Source organism: Petaurus breviceps, unplaced genomic scaffold (assembly GCF_028583685.1).
Source record: "Petaurus breviceps papuanus isolate PSGF00001 unplaced genomic scaffold, PetGlider_PUasm1.0 90925, whole genome shotgun sequence".
Classification (NCBI taxonomy): Eukaryota; Metazoa; Chordata; class Mammalia; order Diprotodontia; family Petauridae; genus Petaurus; species Petaurus breviceps.
In genome coordinates this window covers 34,279,343-34,296,826 of record NW_027187380.1, presented here as the reverse complement: position 1 = coordinate 34,296,826, position 17,484 = coordinate 34,279,343, and the positions used below count along the sequence as shown (strand labels likewise).

The 17,484-nt window shown below is 37.6% G+C and overlaps 1 protein-coding gene across 1 annotated transcript in view; it reads left to right on the top strand.

The window, feature by feature from the left end:
- Window positions 1–1,031: 1,031 nt before the first annotated feature.
- The window catches only part of LOC138152696 (myosin-8), a 48,674-nt gene continuing 32,221 nt past the window's right edge, over window positions 1,032–17,484 (top strand). Inside the window, exons 1-12 of the mRNA XM_069076783.1 lie at window positions 1,032–1,128; window positions 1,362–1,418; window positions 4,096–4,321; window positions 8,944–9,087; window positions 9,194–9,350; window positions 11,264–11,291; window positions 11,388–11,499; window positions 11,596–11,688; window positions 11,793–11,856; window positions 14,093–14,191; window positions 14,284–14,387; window positions 14,759–14,897. Coding sequence (XP_068932884.1) covers window positions 4,118–4,321; window positions 8,944–9,087; window positions 9,194–9,350; window positions 11,264–11,291; window positions 11,388–11,499; window positions 11,596–11,688; window positions 11,793–11,856; window positions 14,093–14,191; window positions 14,284–14,387; window positions 14,759–14,897 — 1,144 coding nt within the window. The 5' untranslated portion in view covers window positions 1,032–1,128; window positions 1,362–1,418; window positions 4,096–4,117. The remainder of the gene's footprint in view (window positions 1,129–1,361; window positions 1,419–4,095; window positions 4,322–8,943; window positions 9,088–9,193; window positions 9,351–11,263; window positions 11,292–11,387; window positions 11,500–11,595; window positions 11,689–11,792; window positions 11,857–14,092; window positions 14,192–14,283; window positions 14,388–14,758; window positions 14,898–17,484) is intronic.

Genomic DNA, 17,484 nt, shown 5'->3' with positions numbered 1-17,484 from the left:
CTCTCTCTCTCTCTCTCTCTCTCTCTCTCTCTCTGTCTCTCTCTCTCACACACACACACACACACACACTCACACACACACGTTGGGGGCGGGGAGGTCTTTAGGGGAGCAGTATAGATTGAAACTGCAAAACGAGTACCCTCTGCTGGCCAGTAAGGGCTACTGCAGCCTCTCAGGAAGGAAGGTTCTCTAATATACACCAGAGAGATTATGTGGAACCCACTGGGTCAGTAGTTCTAAAAGAGTTACCTAGAAGGTAACTTAGATATTGTACTACCTCAATGAAAAATCCAATGGTAGGTTATCTTTCTGTAGGTTTAAAGAAGGCAGCACTCAATACACATAGGTGAAGGGTACTGGAGAGGGCCATCATGTCACACCTCCTTAGTGTGCTGTTATGTGCCCTAAGAAGTTTCAGCAATAGGTCCAAGTGACAGAGAGGCAGCACTAGGCTGATATGGAGTCAAGAATGAATGTTCTTTCCCTTAAAAAAAAAAAAAGGAGATATACCCTTAGGCCCCAGATCACTGTAAAGAACAATACGGTATTATTTCAGCATGCTCCAAAGGGTAAGTGAGCGGGTCCTGAGACCATGGTATTGGGTTAGTGTAAAAAAGCACCCTTACCAGATTTTTTTTTCAGACAGAAACAAGTCTGAAGCAATAGTCAAAGTTAAAGCAATTAGAGGGGTCCTTTGGGCAGCAGAAAGAAGAAAGCATTGAAGACCCCAAGCACAAATAGCTCTGGCTAGGCTGTATGGTATCCTAGATTCCCATGGGCATGAAGGCTAGGAGCTGCCAACCCTGATATAGCCCATTACTAATTTGCTCAGAGGCCCTCACTAGCTACTGTAAAACATTTCCCTCTCAATTTAGTAGAAACTATTCCCTGTCTTCAGATTGGCTGATGTCAAATTATTTATAGGCAATTGGTTTGCATACTCAAAATGGCAGGGAATATTTCTAATTATATCCAAACATCCCTAATGTCACTAGGAATTATGCTGAGTGTTTAGGTTGCCAAATGTTTTGCCCAAACAAAGGGGAGGTGGCTATGGCAAAGACAGATCAGTCTCTATATAAGTGCCCCCAGAGACCTGAGTGTCTTATCTCCCCCAGCAGCCAAGAGGTAAGTGTTGAATGACTTGGGCTTAGAAAGAGAATGGAAGAAGGGAGCCTTGATTCTCATTCTATTTTGGCTTTCATATATAGTTTCTGCTGTTTCTAACACTCATTTTAGTACAAATTCTTGCCAATGTAGATTTTTAATTCTGCTGTCCAGTTTAAACCCCTTAATACTGTATTGTGTACTGTATTTTGGAAAGTGCTTCAGTAAAAAGGACTTGCTCTTTTGTTTTCTAGTACTAAGTATTTTTCAAGTATATCAAGGTATATCTACTTCATCTGTCACTAAAAGAGGTAAGATCTGCTTTATTAATTCTCTAAAATGCTATTAAGTTTAGTGAGGAAAGTACTCTGTTTTTGATGTCTGCATCTATTGCCTGCACATATCATTTTAAAGGACACAAGGTCTCTAGATGAATGCCTGTAAATGCTTAATTTTGACAGTGTCACTCAGAGACTGGTATAATATGTTGCAATATTACCAGTTCACAGATAGTGGATTTCTATAGTAGGACCTCAGCTGGGCTCAGACAATTTGGTTTAATAAATGAGTCTACCTTACTCTACCTTTACAAAAATGCTTTGAATGCTTCAATATTTTCCAAGGTATTTTCTTTAGCATGTCCTAACGTGACACTCATCTAATCCAAAGTGTTTTTTTTTTTCATTTAGCAGGTGCTAGAATAAATTTTTATTGAGTGAATATTTGGGGATGAATTTCATTCATAAAAACATAAATACATTTAAATCTCAATTTAAAAGAGTAATGTAGATAGTATTTTCTGATTTCCCATTAGAATAATTTTTGTTCAGTTAAAAACATGCAAGAACATTCTGTGATTTTACTTTTCATTTTTAATCAGACCTATGATTTTAGTGATTTCAGGAATTCCTGTGAGGGAGATCATCACTTGCTTTTTGCAATTTATAGGCTTAAAGAATTGTCTAAGACACTGAGGTAAAGTAACTTGCCTAGAGTCATACAGTCAGTAAGTGCCTGAGGTCAGACTTAAACTCAGGAAGAGGAGTCTTCCTAACTCCAAGCTAGGTGCTCTATCCACTGCACCATCTACCTCTCCCTCTGAAATAACATGGATAACTAAGATGAATCTTGGTCCTTTCTCAGGGTACTTACTACAATTACTGGGCCTCAGTTTCTTCATTTTTTAAAATAGAGAGTCTGAATTAGCTTTTCTTTACAATCTATTCCAACTCTGACATGTGATTCCATGTGAAATTTAAAGGAAAAAAATTAAGGCCATTTATTTGGGTAAAGGAAAGGGAAAGAGAATAGTCATAAGGACAGTGCCGTGTAATGAAAATTCCTATTTTGTACTGCTTTCCTTTTCCCAAGCAAATAGGAGAGATAGGCCTTTTCCAATATGAAATTTTCATCCTTTTAATACCAGTGATTTAGTAAGTTGTTAGTGAAATTTTCAGTGGGAGGGGTAGTCAAAAAAGAGTATCATGAAGGTTTGTATGGAATTAAGGAGAGACCAATTCCACGGTTCACAGTTCAACCATAAAGGATTTAATATGTTACAAATAAACTAAAATAAAAAAAAAGACAACCCAATCTCAAGGAAGGAATGCCAAACATTAGTATAAATATGTTTAATGTGTTACAAATAAACTAAAATTTAAAAAAAAAGACAACCCAATCTCAAGGAAGGAATGCCAAACATTAGTATAAATATGCACTTAAAAATAAGCTACTATGTAGTGAAATAATTACATGTTGAGCATGAAATCTTATTAGAACAAGAATGTTAAGACTTGAAAGAACTACAGGGGTGGGGAGTCTGCAGTCTTGAGGCCACATGTGGCCCTCTAGGTCCTCAAGTGCCTCAAGTGTGGCCCTTTGACTGAATTCAAACTTCACAGAACAGATCTCCTTAATAAAAGGCTTTGTTCTGTAAAACTTGGACTCAATCAAAAGGTCACACCTAAGGACCTAAAAGATCACATGTGGTTCCCCACCCCGACTATGAATATCAACTTCCTTTTCCATAAACCTCAATCTTTCCTTTTGAAACATGTTCCTTATAACCAGAAAGCCTTCAAAGTTGGAAATAATTGTAATTATTACAAAATAATCTCCTGTATGTTTAGCCGGTGATCTTTTTGCTTTTTACATATGAAGAAATATAATATAATACAGAAATTACATACAAATCACATTTTTTGTACCATTGGTCATCTAAGCCTAAAGCAATGAGGCATAGCATCATAGAGTTGTGTGGCCGCATTTTCCATATAAGGAAACTGAGGTCCAGAGAGGAAAAGACTGCAAAGATAGCATGTGACAGATCTGGGATTCAAACACTTCTCATTCCAAATTCATCATTTGCTCCATTAGACCACATTGCCTCCTCTTAAGCAATATGGAAAAGAGATTTATAGCTTGCTTAAAGTGAAGCCCCGAGTTAGTATCTCATTCCATACTAATCCTTTGAGTTCTCTTGGTACTAGTGAATAGTAGCTTGGGGGATAGTCGAATTCTGGCCAAGGCTCCAGTTCTTGTTATCATAGATTTAGAGATGGAGGAAACCTTCAAGATCAACTACACCAGGAGATCTTAACCTAGGATCCACACCCTGCCCCACCCCCCACCCCCAATCAAGACATCCATGGATAGATTTCAGGGGATCTGTGAACTTGGATTGGAAAAAATTATATCTTTATTTTCTCAAATCTTTCATTGAAAGTTAGTATTGCCTCCTATTATGGGTTATTTGGAAACAGCAACAACATTACTTCTGAGAAGGGTTTCATTGGCTTCACCAGACTGTCTGGCAAAAGGGGTCTATGACACAAAAAAGTTAAACACCTCTGTCCTAAACCAATCTTCCCCACCACCATCATCTTGCAGATAAGGAAACTGGAGTCCAGGGAGGTTATCTTTCACATTTCTTTCATTTTACCTCATAACTTATGCTTGCTATTTTTTCCTCGCATTTTCCTTCCCTAGGAGAATTTTCTAAGTGGCAGCCATGAGTGTGGATTCCGAAATGGCCATTTTTGGAGAGGCTGCTCCTTACCTCCGAAAGTCTGAGAAGGAGAGAATTGAAGCCCAAAACAAGCCTTTTGATGCTAAAACTTCTGTCTTTGTGGCAGAACCCAAGGAATCCTATGTGAAAAGTATCATACAGAGCAGAGAAGGTGGGAAAGTGACGGTGAAGACAGAAGATGGAGCTGTGAGTAAAAGTATAGATGGAAAAGTAATGTGTTAGGAACCTGTCCAGGGATCCCCAATCATCAGGTTATTTATAGTCTTATAATGATATGTATAGATTTATTGCTTATTAGACAGAGCTAATTACTGGCAGAATTAGAATCTCCTAATTTCTTTTTTCAACTATTAGGAAGCATATGTTTGGCAGCTATTCATAGCAAGGTTATTCATATATTTATGAGGTTCATTGAAGCCTCCTGGGACATGTACAAAGATCCTTTGGATAGATTAGAATCTACTATTATATCTTCAGCATTATCTAGTAAACCTCCAAGGCGGTGGTTTCATGTCCCTGTATTTACAGTTTGTTTTTCTGACCAGGAAGGGGAATGTAACCCATGGCAGAATCTCCCTTACTCAGTGACCCTACTAAGTGACCATAGTTGTACAGAAATGAACATATTTATTGAGAGCCTACAGCATGTAGAGCACTGTACTGGAAACTGGGAGAGATCCAAAGTTTAGATAAGAAATGGCTTCTGTCTTCATGAAACTTACTATCTATGTGATACGATTCTCATATAGATTTTATAGCATTCTCACAAGGTAATATGATTCTCCAACACTCCAAAGACTATGCGATCTCCTCAATGTGAGTATTCTCTTAACCAATGCAGATGACAGTTGATCACTATGATATATCCATGAAAATAAGTGATAAATTCATGGAGTGACAAAAATGAAAAGGTGAGGTCCAAGGGAGAATCAGGAAAGATTTCATGGAGAAGTTTGCATTTGAGTTGAGTTTTGAAGAATTTATAGACATTGAATAGACAAAGAAGAAGCAGTAGAGAATAATAGAAAATATACTCTATTTGGTTCAGGAGACTTTGTTTCAAATCTAACTACCAATTTTTGGTAGCTACTTGTTTAGTTGTTTCAGTCATGTGTGATTCTTCTTGACTCCATTTGGAGTTTTGTTGGCAAATATTCTGGAGTGGTTTGCCATTTTTTCTTCTCCAGCTCATTTTACAGATGAGGAAACTGAGGAAAAAAAATAAGTGATTTGCCCAGGGTCACACAGCTGGTAAGTATCTGAGGTCAGATTTGAACTCATGAAGAGTAGCTCTCCTGACTTCAAAGCTCAGTGCTGTATCCACAGTGCCACCTAGCTAGCTGCCTTAGCTGCTTATACTTAGAGAATTAAAAGTGGTTTTATTTTCTGATTTACTGTTAGAATGATTTATTATCGTACCCTTAAAATGTGTAAGAGTATTCATTGAATGTTTTTGGATTTGGATTACATTTTTAATCTCATTTGTTTAGGGAATCCCAATAAGGGAGATTAGCACCTGCTGTGCAACTTTTAGTCTCAGAGAACTGCCAGGGACACTAAGAAGTTAAGTCATAGCCAAAAAATATGTCCAAGGTCAGAGAGGCCCCAGCCCTTTCTAATTTATCTGAAGTAGCTTTCTCCTTACTGCATTGGGTTGTTGAGAAGAATGCATCTTGTAAACTTTAAAGTGCTATATAAATGTAAATTATTACTATTCCAGTCATAGAGAAAAGTGTGAGCAGTAAGAAGAAAGCAGAGAGCAAGTTCAGAAGAGAGAGAATAGCTCAGTTTGATTGGAGTATAAAGTACATGTAAAAGAGAGTTAAGCTGGTTCCAGATGGTTGGGGGTCTTGGATGACTGTCAGTTTTCTTTGAGTAGCCACAGGGAGATTCCTGTTTTTTTTTATATGAGGTGCAACAGGTGTAAGAGATAATTTTTATTAGGCATAGGTTGGAGTCAGAACAAAACAGATGCATTGTGTCCCTGTTAAAATTTCTGTCATCTCCCCACCCTGCAAGGAACTTGCAAATCTTCTATCTCTCCTTAAATTCCCATGACTTTTCCTCCTCTCCCCTACCCCACCACTTTTGAGCTGAGAATCTTACCTCATATTTCATTGGGAAAAAAAATTGAGGCCATTTTCAAAGAGCTCCCTCATATCCCTTCCTCCTCATCTCACATCACTCAGATGCCTTAATCCACTCACTCCTTTGCCTTTGTCTCACATGGAGAGGTAGCCCTGCTCTTTGCCAAGTAGGACCCTCTAAATGCACAGGGAATTTTATTCTACCCTATCTTCTGCAGCAGATTGCTCCCTCTACCATCCCCATTTCTAATTTATCTTCAATCTCTCCCTGTCTACTAGCAACTTCTTTGCTGTTTATGAATGTGTTCATGTCTTCCCTGTCCTCAAAAACACTCTCTTGATCTGTCCAAGCCCGCTAACTATCATCCTGTATCTCTTGTCTTAACACCTTTAGAGGGCCACTTAGAAGCAGGACCCCCCCCTTCTAGTCTCTTCTAAACTTTCTGCTAAGTTTCAGATCACATCGTTCAACCAAAACTGCCCTCTCCAAAGGTACCAGCGATTTCTTAAGTACTAAATCTAATGACCTCTTATCAATTCTCATCCTTCTTGACCTCTGCTGCCTTTTTCACTGTTGTTCACATTTTTTTCCTTGATACTCTGCTCTCTCTAAGCTTTTCTGAAACTGTTCTTTCCTGGTTATCTTCCTAACAGTCTCCTTTGCTGTACCTTCACCAACTTTACCTCTGCTAGATGCTGGGGCCTCCAAGCCTGTCTTCAGCATTCTTCTCTTCTCCTTCTATGCTATTTCCATCAGCTCCCATAATTTCAATTATCATCTCTATGTAGATGATTCTTAAATCTATTTATCCATCATCATCATTATCACTGCTAACATTTATAAAGTACTTAATATGTGCCAGGCACTGTGTTAAGTGTTTTACAATTATCATCTCATTTCATCTTCACAACAACCCTGTGAAGTAGGTGCTGTTATCATTCTTATGTCCTACGTGGGGAAACTGAGGCCAACTGAAATTAAGTGACTTGCTAAGGGTCACACAGATAGTACATGTCATTTGAACTTAGGTATTTCTGACACCAAGCCCAGAGCACTCTAACCACTGCACCACCCAGCTACCTAACCAGTAACCTGTCTACCCCTGATCTCCAATCCTGCATCCCCTGCCTGATGAACATCACAAACTGGTAACTTATATATATCTTAAACTCAACACGTCCAAAATTGAACTTAGCATCTTTTCCCTCTACATTTCGCTTTTCTTTTATTTGCTTTTTGGAGGGCAATTGGGGTTAAGTGACTTGCTCAAGGTCACATGGCTAGTTTTTGTGTTAAGTGTCTGAGGTCAGATTTGAACTCAGGTCCTCCTGACTCCAGGGCTGGTGCTCTATTCACTGCACCACCTAGCTGCCTCTCACTTTTAAGGGAAACACCAGCCTCCCAGTCACTCAGGCTAATAACCTTGGTGTCATCTTTGACGCTTCACTCTTTCTCACCATCCATATTCAATCTGTTGCTAAGTCCTATCTACTCTGACTCTTTGATATCTTTCACATACATCCCCTTCTCTCCTTTGACTCTGTTTCTGCATTGATACTGACCCTCATCAGCTTATTCCTAGACTATTGAAGCAGCCTCATGTTTGTTCTCCCTTTCTCAAGTTTTACCCCCACTCTCATCCATCTTCTACTGAACTGCCACAGTGACCTTCCTAAAGAACTGATCTAGAAATAGCTAGGTGGCACAGTGAATAGAGCACCAGCCCTGGAGTCAGGAGGACCTGAGTTCAAATCCAGCCTCAGACACTTGATACACTTACTAGCTGTGTGACCTTGGGCAAGTCACTTAACCCCAATTGCCTTGCCTTCCCCCCTCAAAAAAAAAAAAGAACTGATCTAACCATATCACTCCACTTCATAAATTCCAGGGGCTTCCACAAGAGCAAAATATTAAATTCCCTGTTTGGTTTTTAAAGCCCTTGATAATCTACCACCAACCTACCATTCTATCCTTCTCACACTTTACTCCCTTCCATAATTCAGAAACACCAACCTTCTTGCTATTCCTTGCACAAAACACTCCATTTCCTGACTCTATGAATTTTCCTTTGTTGTCTCTCATGTCAGGGATTCTCTCCTTTCTCATCTCCATCTCCTGGCCTCTTTGATTTCCTTCAACTCCCAGATAAAATCTTGCCTTCTGCAAGCAACCTTCCCATGTATATCTTGTTCATACATAGTTGTTTGCAAGTTGTCTCCCTCATTAGATTGTGACCTCCCTGAGGACAGGGTTTTTTAATTTTTGGTTTGGGTTTTTTTTTTTGGCCTTTCTTTTTATGTCCAGCTCTTAGCACAGTGTCAGACACATAATAGATGATTCATAAATGTTGTTGATTTAGCTTGACTAGATTTCATTACTGGGTCTCCCCATTCATGCACAGCTTTGCTGTTAGCTATTAATAGCTGGTGGCTTCAGTGTTTGAAAAAGGAAAAGTCTTCCCATTGTTCATTCCATTTCTTATAATCCTTCTTTACAACCTGACTAATGTCTAATGTGAAAGTTTTTACAGATCCTATACTTGATTGTATGCCACCATGGTGGGGGGGAGAGGGGGAGGAGAGGGAGAGGAAGAAAATTTGAAACTCAAGGGATAGTGGAAGCAAATCTTGTAAACTAAAAGTAAACAAACAAATTAATAAAGAAAAAAAAGGAAAAGTCACCCTCCATAAAATGCCTAGAGTTCCTCCTTTCATTGCCAGACTCTCACAGTGAAGGATGATCAAGTCTTTCCCATGAACCCTCCCAAATATGACAAGATTGAGGACATGGCCATGATGACTCACCTGCATGAACCTGGGGTCCTGTATAACCTCAAAGAGCGTTATGCAGCCTGGATGATCTATGTGAGAACACTTTAAGCAATTCTTTTCATTTTCATGATGTCTGAGAAACATCAGGGAGGGGTAGCTAGATGTTAACTGATTAATATAATTTCCTGACTTCCTACAGACCTACTCAGGCCTCTTCTGTGTCACTGTCAATCCCTACAAGTGGCTGCCAGTGTATAACCCAGAGGTGGTGGCTGCCTACCGGGGCAAAAAACGTCAAGAGGCCCCTCCCCACATCTTCTCCATCTCTGACAATGCCTATCAGTTCATGTTAACTGGTAAGGAATTCATCTCTCTTTTTTTTTTTGGAGGGGGGAAAGCAGGGCAGTTGGGGCTAAGTGACTTGTCCAAAGTCACACAGACAGTTAAGTGTCAAGTGTCTGAGGCCAGATTTGAACCCAGGTCCTCCTAACTTCATGGCCACTGTTCTATTCACTGTGTCACCTAGCTGCCCCAGAATTCATCCCTCTTAATATAAATCACACTTATTTTATTACATTAGTAATAGTAGTTTCATTATAACACTTCTGTAAAATATTACTTTTATCACTATCCCAACAATTTTACAGATAAAGAAGGTTCAGAAAGGATAAGTGACTTGTGGAACGTCACACAGCTACCAAGTATCAGGGCTATGATGTGATCCCAAGCCTCTCCTGGTCCAGCACTCTTTTTTATTGTACTACATGACCTCTTTCTCATATACATTAATCTTTTAAATTATATCCTCTAATAATATTCCTAAAGTCTCAGTTCTTAGAAATATCGAGTTTATCTTTCCCTTTTCAAATAATTAAAGGTGCCAGCTACCCCTCCCTGATGTGAACAGCTACCTGTGTTCCCTTCAGTCTATGATTCATCATTGTCATTCTGGGGGGGAAATCATTTCTAGGCTCCAAGAACTGCTATTGTTGTACTATTGGTGGCTTGTGGTTTGGTATTAGGTTTGCATTTAATAACTATATTTTCTGAATCAATGTTCAAATCAAGAAACATTTATTACCATGCTCTACTAATAAGTGCTGATCAAACAAAAATGAAAAATTATGTAGTACCTGACTTTCAAGAACCTACAATCCACTAGGGATGATAGTTAAGGATATTTGGTCTGACAAACGATATTCCCTAACAAGAATATACTTTCTTTTCAAGAAACTAGACTGTCTCAGAAAATTTTTGATACATTGGAAAGTGCTTGATCCCCGGATTCGGAGGACCCAAAATCAAATTCCATCTTTCAAGCTGTGTGATCTTGAGAAAATTACCTCACCTCTCTGAGCCTCAGTTTCCCTATTTATAAAATAAATATTTGATAAAATAAAATATTTATAAACTAAAGGAGTTGTACTAGATGATATCTGAAGTCCTTCACAATTCTAGAGCTATGATCTGTGATTCATACATGTATCTCTTCAAGCTTTCACAACTTAGAAAATCATCAAGGATCTTGAAGATAAATAACTTCAAACTCCATTTTATCAGTAATAAAACTGATACCCAAAGAGGTGAAATTGAATGCCAATTACTGACAGAATCAGATCTCCTGTCTGCTCGTTTCCACTACTTCATGTAGTCTATGCTTGGTTGCTATAAATAGCAACATTATGCATGTATGGATGTGGCTCCTAAGGGAGCTACTGGAACTAGTGGAAAATCTTTACTCACTCTCCTTATATACAGAAACAGAATGTAGCCAAATATATTTTTCAAATATTGAATATTTGATAAATTCGATAAATAAATGATAAATTCTCTTTTTTTGAAAAATGAATGAAATATATTTGTATGCCATTGATTTTCAATCCAGAGGTTGTTTAAGAATTTAAGTGCCCTACTATGTTCCAGGCAATGGGCTAGGTGCTGAGGCTACAGATATATGATTAAAATTATTCTTGCCTTCAAGGAGCTTTATTTTGAGGGGTCTTCAGGTGAGGATGGTATAACTACCTATTCAAGACTCAGTAAATGGGATTTTTGGTCAAGTATGAGTATTTATACATTTCCATGTAAAGTTGGCAATCTGAAGTTATAGATATAGAAGTACATACATACACATGTATGTGTGTACACATATATTAATTAATATTAAAATGTATAAGCTCTTTTGACATTAGATGCTAGAAACATTTATCCTGAATTTCAATTTTCACTACAAAAACATTAATAAATTATCTCACTTTCTCCTTCATAGACCGTGAGAATCAGTCAATCTTGATCACGTAAGTACATTATATGCATTTGGGGGCCAATTTTTCAAATTATATTAGCCATATAGTTAAAGGGTCTGAACTGCTTTATTTGTTTGGATTTGGCAGTGGAGAATCTGGTGCTGGAAAGACTGTCAACACCAAACGTGTCATCCAATACTTTGCAACAATTGCAGTGACTGGGGAAAAGAAGAAGGAAGACTCCTCGGGAAAGACACAGGTAGGTCCACTACCGAAGGAAGGTTAAAAGTCTCTCCCCATGCTCTCAGGTATATGTACAAATGCCTAGATATAAAAATTGATTCTTCCTTTTAAGGGGACGCTAGAAGATCAAATCATCAGTGCCAACCCCCTGCTAGAGGCCTTTGGAAATGCCAAAACTGTGAGGAATGACAACTCATCTCGTTTTGTAAGTCACTAAGACTCTTTAATTTTGTTCATAAGGGCTAGAGCTGCCATGTCTATGAATTTATAAATTCTGTTTACTGTGTGTATATATATTTTATTTTCAAGGGTAAATTCATCAGGATCCATTTTGGTACCACAGGGAAACTGGCTTCAGCTGACATTGAAACATGTAAGTAACAGGAGAAGTGAAAATATGAACTGGGCTTTTTAGTTTGGGGTGGAGGAACATCATTTGAAGATCTTTTTGATCCTGGATCATATAAACTACTAACCTGCTGTTGAAAAGCACTGTCTGTGATAAATATGTTTATCTCACCCATGAGTGACTACTAGTACTAACCACAAGATATCCTGATGGGATATTGTCACCCAGGGAATTCTGATATAACCAGAAAATTCTAAACTTGGAATCAGTACCTTTACTTGACAGATATTACCTGATCAGGAGGATACTGGGTGGATATGAGTTTTCAGAAGACCCAGACAATGTCTGAGTTATATGCCATAGGCCTTTCTTTTCAAAGAGCATTTCAACAATTTAGCAAGCATTAATTACATTCCCACTACAGCAAAGCCTTGTGTTGGACATTGAGAATACAAGGACAAAAAAACAAAAAAAACTATCACCATGCCCAAGGAGTTTACATTTTTCTTGGCTCTGTAGCATGTAAAAAGATATGCAAACTTGAGGTAATGTAAGGAAAGAGAACACTTAAAACTAGGAGGATTGTAAAGGGCTTTTCTTAGGGGATTATGTCCATATTGGTTGCCCTTAACAGCTCTTCCATTAGAGGATGAATTTTCTGCCCCAGAGATCACCCTAGGAAGAAATTGACTTGGAGAGTCAACTTTAATGGTGCCTTTGGCATTTCATCCAAATGCCAGCACCTCTCCATATCAAGAATCTACTGCTACTAGGTCTATGCCTCAACAAGATGAAACAAAGAGGAAATAGATCTCTATGTTCAAAAGTATTTATAAAAACTCTTTTTTGGTAGAAAAAAAATTGGAAACTAAGGGAATTCCCATTAATTGGGAAATAACTGAACAAGTTATAGTATATGAATATGATGGAATATTATTGTGCTGTAAGAAATGGTGACTGGGAACATTTCAGAGAGACTCAGGAAGACTTCTGTAAACTGAAGCAGAATGAAGTGAGCAAAACCAGGAGAGAAATTTATATGACAACAATATTGTAAAGACAACTTTGAAAGACTTAAGAACTCCAGTCCTCACAATAACCAACCCATTCCAGAGGACTCATGGACTCACAGTGAAAATTCAAATGTGTTCTTGACATTGAAATTATCTTGCTTAACTATACATGTACATGTCTGTAACAGCGGATTTGTTTTTCTCTTTCTCAATGTTGGGAGGGAGGTAGCAGTTAAGAGAAGATAGATTTTCTTTGCTTGAAAAGAATTTAATTAAAAAAAGAAAAGCTATCAAATCTAGTGGCTAGAGTAAGGAGAGATAGCAAATGGCAACCTTAATGCTCTGTGGCAGACACATAATGTCCAGAGAACTAGAGAAAGGCCTCAAACTCATTTTTATGGGAACACATGAGAAGGCATGAATGGGTTATTTGCAATCCTGGATAGATGGAATAGTATGGATTAGATCATACTTATCTGTGTTGTATTATTATTCTATTATGTAGAAATATTATTTATTAGCTTAAATAAAACCCAAGCCTTGAAGGAGGGAGAATAAAGCTGTCCTAAAACAGGCTTTCTTCATTGACTAACACCTAGAGTATATCTGAACAATATTTGGAGAAAAGTCCTGAATTGGTAAGGACTGTGGGAAATTGCCCTGACATATTTGCACTCTCTCTCTCATGATATTATTCTTCTGGAAACTTCTGGGACTATCACAATGCCTTCCCATTGTGAGTATCTTAATGTTAATCCCTTGAGATATTTAACTACTACCAAGAAGCTATCTTCCTCCAACAGAAACATACTCAGACAGAAGTGACTTCAGACTCATACTCGTGAGCAATATTTGCTAACTCAAGTATTGTGAACCCTGTTTTTACAAATAGAGAGAAAGCTGTAGTGATTTGCATATAGTCATATATGACTAAGTCAATAACTCATGACTTGAATTAAAGTCTTATACTGAATCCAAACCCAATGCCCTTTCCTCATTTACAGTAAATAACAGTGAATCCAATTACAGTACTTTTTAAATGCTGATGTGATTAAAAATGTAGGCTAGTTTAAAAAAAAAAACTACTTAATTACTCCTGTCAAACATACATTACACATTACATATTCATTGTCATTGTGTATAACTCACAACATGATTAGGAAACATTCTAATTCTGTTTTTTAATTTCTGTAAACTCTTCAAATTTGTTGAAGTTTGCATTTTCCTCCATTTACTTGTCATTTCAGATCTGCTAGAGAAATCTCGAGTTACTTTTCAACTAAAGGCTGAAAGAAGCTATCACATTTTTTATCAGATCACTTCCAATAAGAAGCCAGAACTAATTGGTAAGGCAGTGTTTTAATTTATTACCTGGGTACTAATAATCCCATTAGCAAGTTCAAACTTAAACCATATGCCCTGTACTTTATGTGCTTAGAGATGCTTCTGATCACCACCAACCCATATGATTACGCCTTTGTCAGTCAGGGGGAGATCACTGTTCCCAGCATTGATGATAAGGAAGAACTGATTGCCACTGATGTAAGTAAGATCCACAAAAAAGTCAGTTGTCTTTCTAACATGAAGATGGCCTCATTGGCTCACGGCCAATATAGAGGACATGTATGTTTGAGTTGTCTTTTAATGGTGCTAGCAAATTCTGCGGATTGGTTCATACATTTATGTCTGACCTTACTGTAGCTGCCTTGCGACATCCCTTGGGATGCAGTATTTAGCCATATAATAGTTTGGAGCTTTTTTCCATATAAAGTTCTATGTAATACATCCCACATATTAGAAGTGACAAATTCATGACACATTGTATCTTGTAACTAAATAAATCAATAAATGTTTCCTTCTAAAACAAAGTGAAATGTTGAGAATGATCTCAGTCATATCTCTTCTTTTGATAGAGTGCTATTGATATCCTGGGTTTTACTTCAGAAGAAAAGGTGTCCATTTACAAGCTTACAGGAGCAGTCATGCATTATGGGAACATGAAATTCAAGCAAAAGCAGCGAGAAGAACAAGCTGAGCCAGATGGCACTGAAGGTACTAAATAACTATCCATTTGACTTTACATTATACAAAATCCAAACAGAAACTAATTGTTAACTCATCATCATTTTATATGTTTGTGTGTATACATATATGTAATGTGCGTGAATACATGCATACACATGTATGTATAAACATAACTAATGCTGGGAGGCAGCTAGGTAGCACAGTGTATAGAGCACTGAAATCAGAAAGACTTGAGTTCAAATGTGACCTCAGACACTTCCTAGTTGTGTGACCCTAAGCAAATCACTTAACCTTATTTAACTCAGTTTCCTCATCCAAACAATGAACTGGAGAAGGAAATAGCAAACCACTGTGATATCTTCACCAAGCAAACCCCAAATGGGGTCACAAATAGCTGTACACAAATGAAATGACTGAAAAACAGCAAAGCAAGAAATTCATACTGTGTGATGAAACTAATGAGAGGAAGTGTACTACATAGAGTGTTAGACTTGCAGTCAGGCAAAATTGAATTGGAATATCACCAAGTGAACACAAACAAGTCACTTAACCTTAGGCAACTCACTAAGTTTTACCTACTGATTGATCATCAGATCTACATTAGTCCACACTAATAAATCACATTCTTCATGTTGATATAGCCTTTACATGCATTACACACACATATATATATGTGTATATATGTATATATGTGTGCATTATACATATGTGTATGTTGTATATGTAGATAAGCAGGTATGAATGCAGGGGAGTGAAGGAATAAGCTCATACTGGCTAGCCAATTGTTAGATTTTTAGCATGAGCATTTATACCTCAGAAATCAACAAATACTACAAATCACTATTGTTTGACTAAACTTAGGAAGATGGTGGCAAAAAATGTTAATAATGCAGAATAAACTTAAAAGTGTACTTAGAGTACTTTTTTTCTGGAGAGCCAGTGGTTAAAAATTTACCATTAGAACCATAACTAAGATAGGGATATCTGGATTTTTTCCAAGGTGGAAAAGCTTAGCTGGCTCAGAAAGCACCATCCTAGTGGCTACTTCCTCCCCTATCCAGCCCCAGTCCCAGCTCCAACAGCACAGCAGTGGCATCTTTGCAGCAGGACACATTTCTTTCAATAGTATAAAAACCTTAGTGTACTGTTGAGGGTAGAGGTCCACACCTAATGCTATCGCTTCCTCCTACATATCCCAGGGTAAAAAATATTTAATGTAACATTGCTGAAACCCAAACAGAGGTCAGCATAGACATCAAGGGATAAAAAGAGAATGAGAAAATATTTATCATTAAGTTTATTTGATTTTTATTTTTTAAAACTGTAAAGCATCCTCCAGAAAATATTTTACCTGATTGCACATAGATAATCTATATCAAATTGCTTACTGTCTTAGGGAGAAGAGAGTGAAGGAAGGAAGAAAATTTGGAACTCAAAATTTTATTAAAAAATATGAATGTTAAATACTGCCTTAACATGTAATCAGAAAAAATAAAATCCTGTTTAAAAAATCATATTCCAGAGAATCACCACAAAATTGTTTGCTCCCTGATGTATTTCCTTTATAACCTTTAATTTTCCTCCGAATTCTAAAGCTAAGATTTTATTATGCCTCCCTCCTCTGCATGGTTTACATCAATTATTGTCTACATATTTACTAGGCATTTAACATACATTGTATACAGTCACAGAATGTTGAACTGGAATTATTGGTATGCTGGTAATTATTTAAGAATCAGCTCTCAAGGGAAAAAAAGACTTACACAGAACACACTTTTAAATTTAATCTGCATTATTAATATTTTCTCCATCACTTTCATAGGTTCAGACCATCAACTAAACAATAAACCAAGCCTTGATTTGTAGTGTATCAATTTCTGAGGTGTAAATCCTCACACTGAAAATTTAATAATCAACTCTCCCAAGAAGGCTTAAAATGATCATTTAACCCACCTCCCTTATTTCATACATGAGGTCACAGAGGTCAAGTGATTTACCCAAAGCCTCATAGTAAGCAAGGTAGAACTAGAAATAAAACCCAGGTTTCCTAGGTCCAAGGAAAGTTGTTAGTCCCTGCCACCAAGAAACATACTCTACTAGGGAGGTACAACACATATACATATCTATCTGTGTGTATGCATATGTATATATAAATATATGTATATGTGTATATATACATATGAATATAAATATACACATATTCTTTGGGGCATCTAGGTGGTGCACTAGATAATGTCAGGCCTGGAGGCAGGAAAATTCATCTTCATTCAAATCTGGCCTCAGACACTCATTATCTATGTGACCCTGGGCAAGTCACTGCCCAGTGTTTGCCTCAATTTCCTCATCTATAAAATGAGCTGGAGAAGGAAATGACAAACCATTCCAGTATGTCTACCAAGAAGATCCTAAATGGGGTCATAAAGAGTTGAACAGAACTGAAAAAAGTAAACAACAATACATACACACACAAGAGAGAGAGACAGAGACAGAGAGAGACAGAGAGACAGAGAGAGACAGAAAGAGACAGAGGGACAGAGAGACAGAAAGAGACAGAGGGACAGAGAGACAGAAAGAGAGAGAGAGAGAGAGAGAGAGAGAGAGAGAGAGAGAGAGA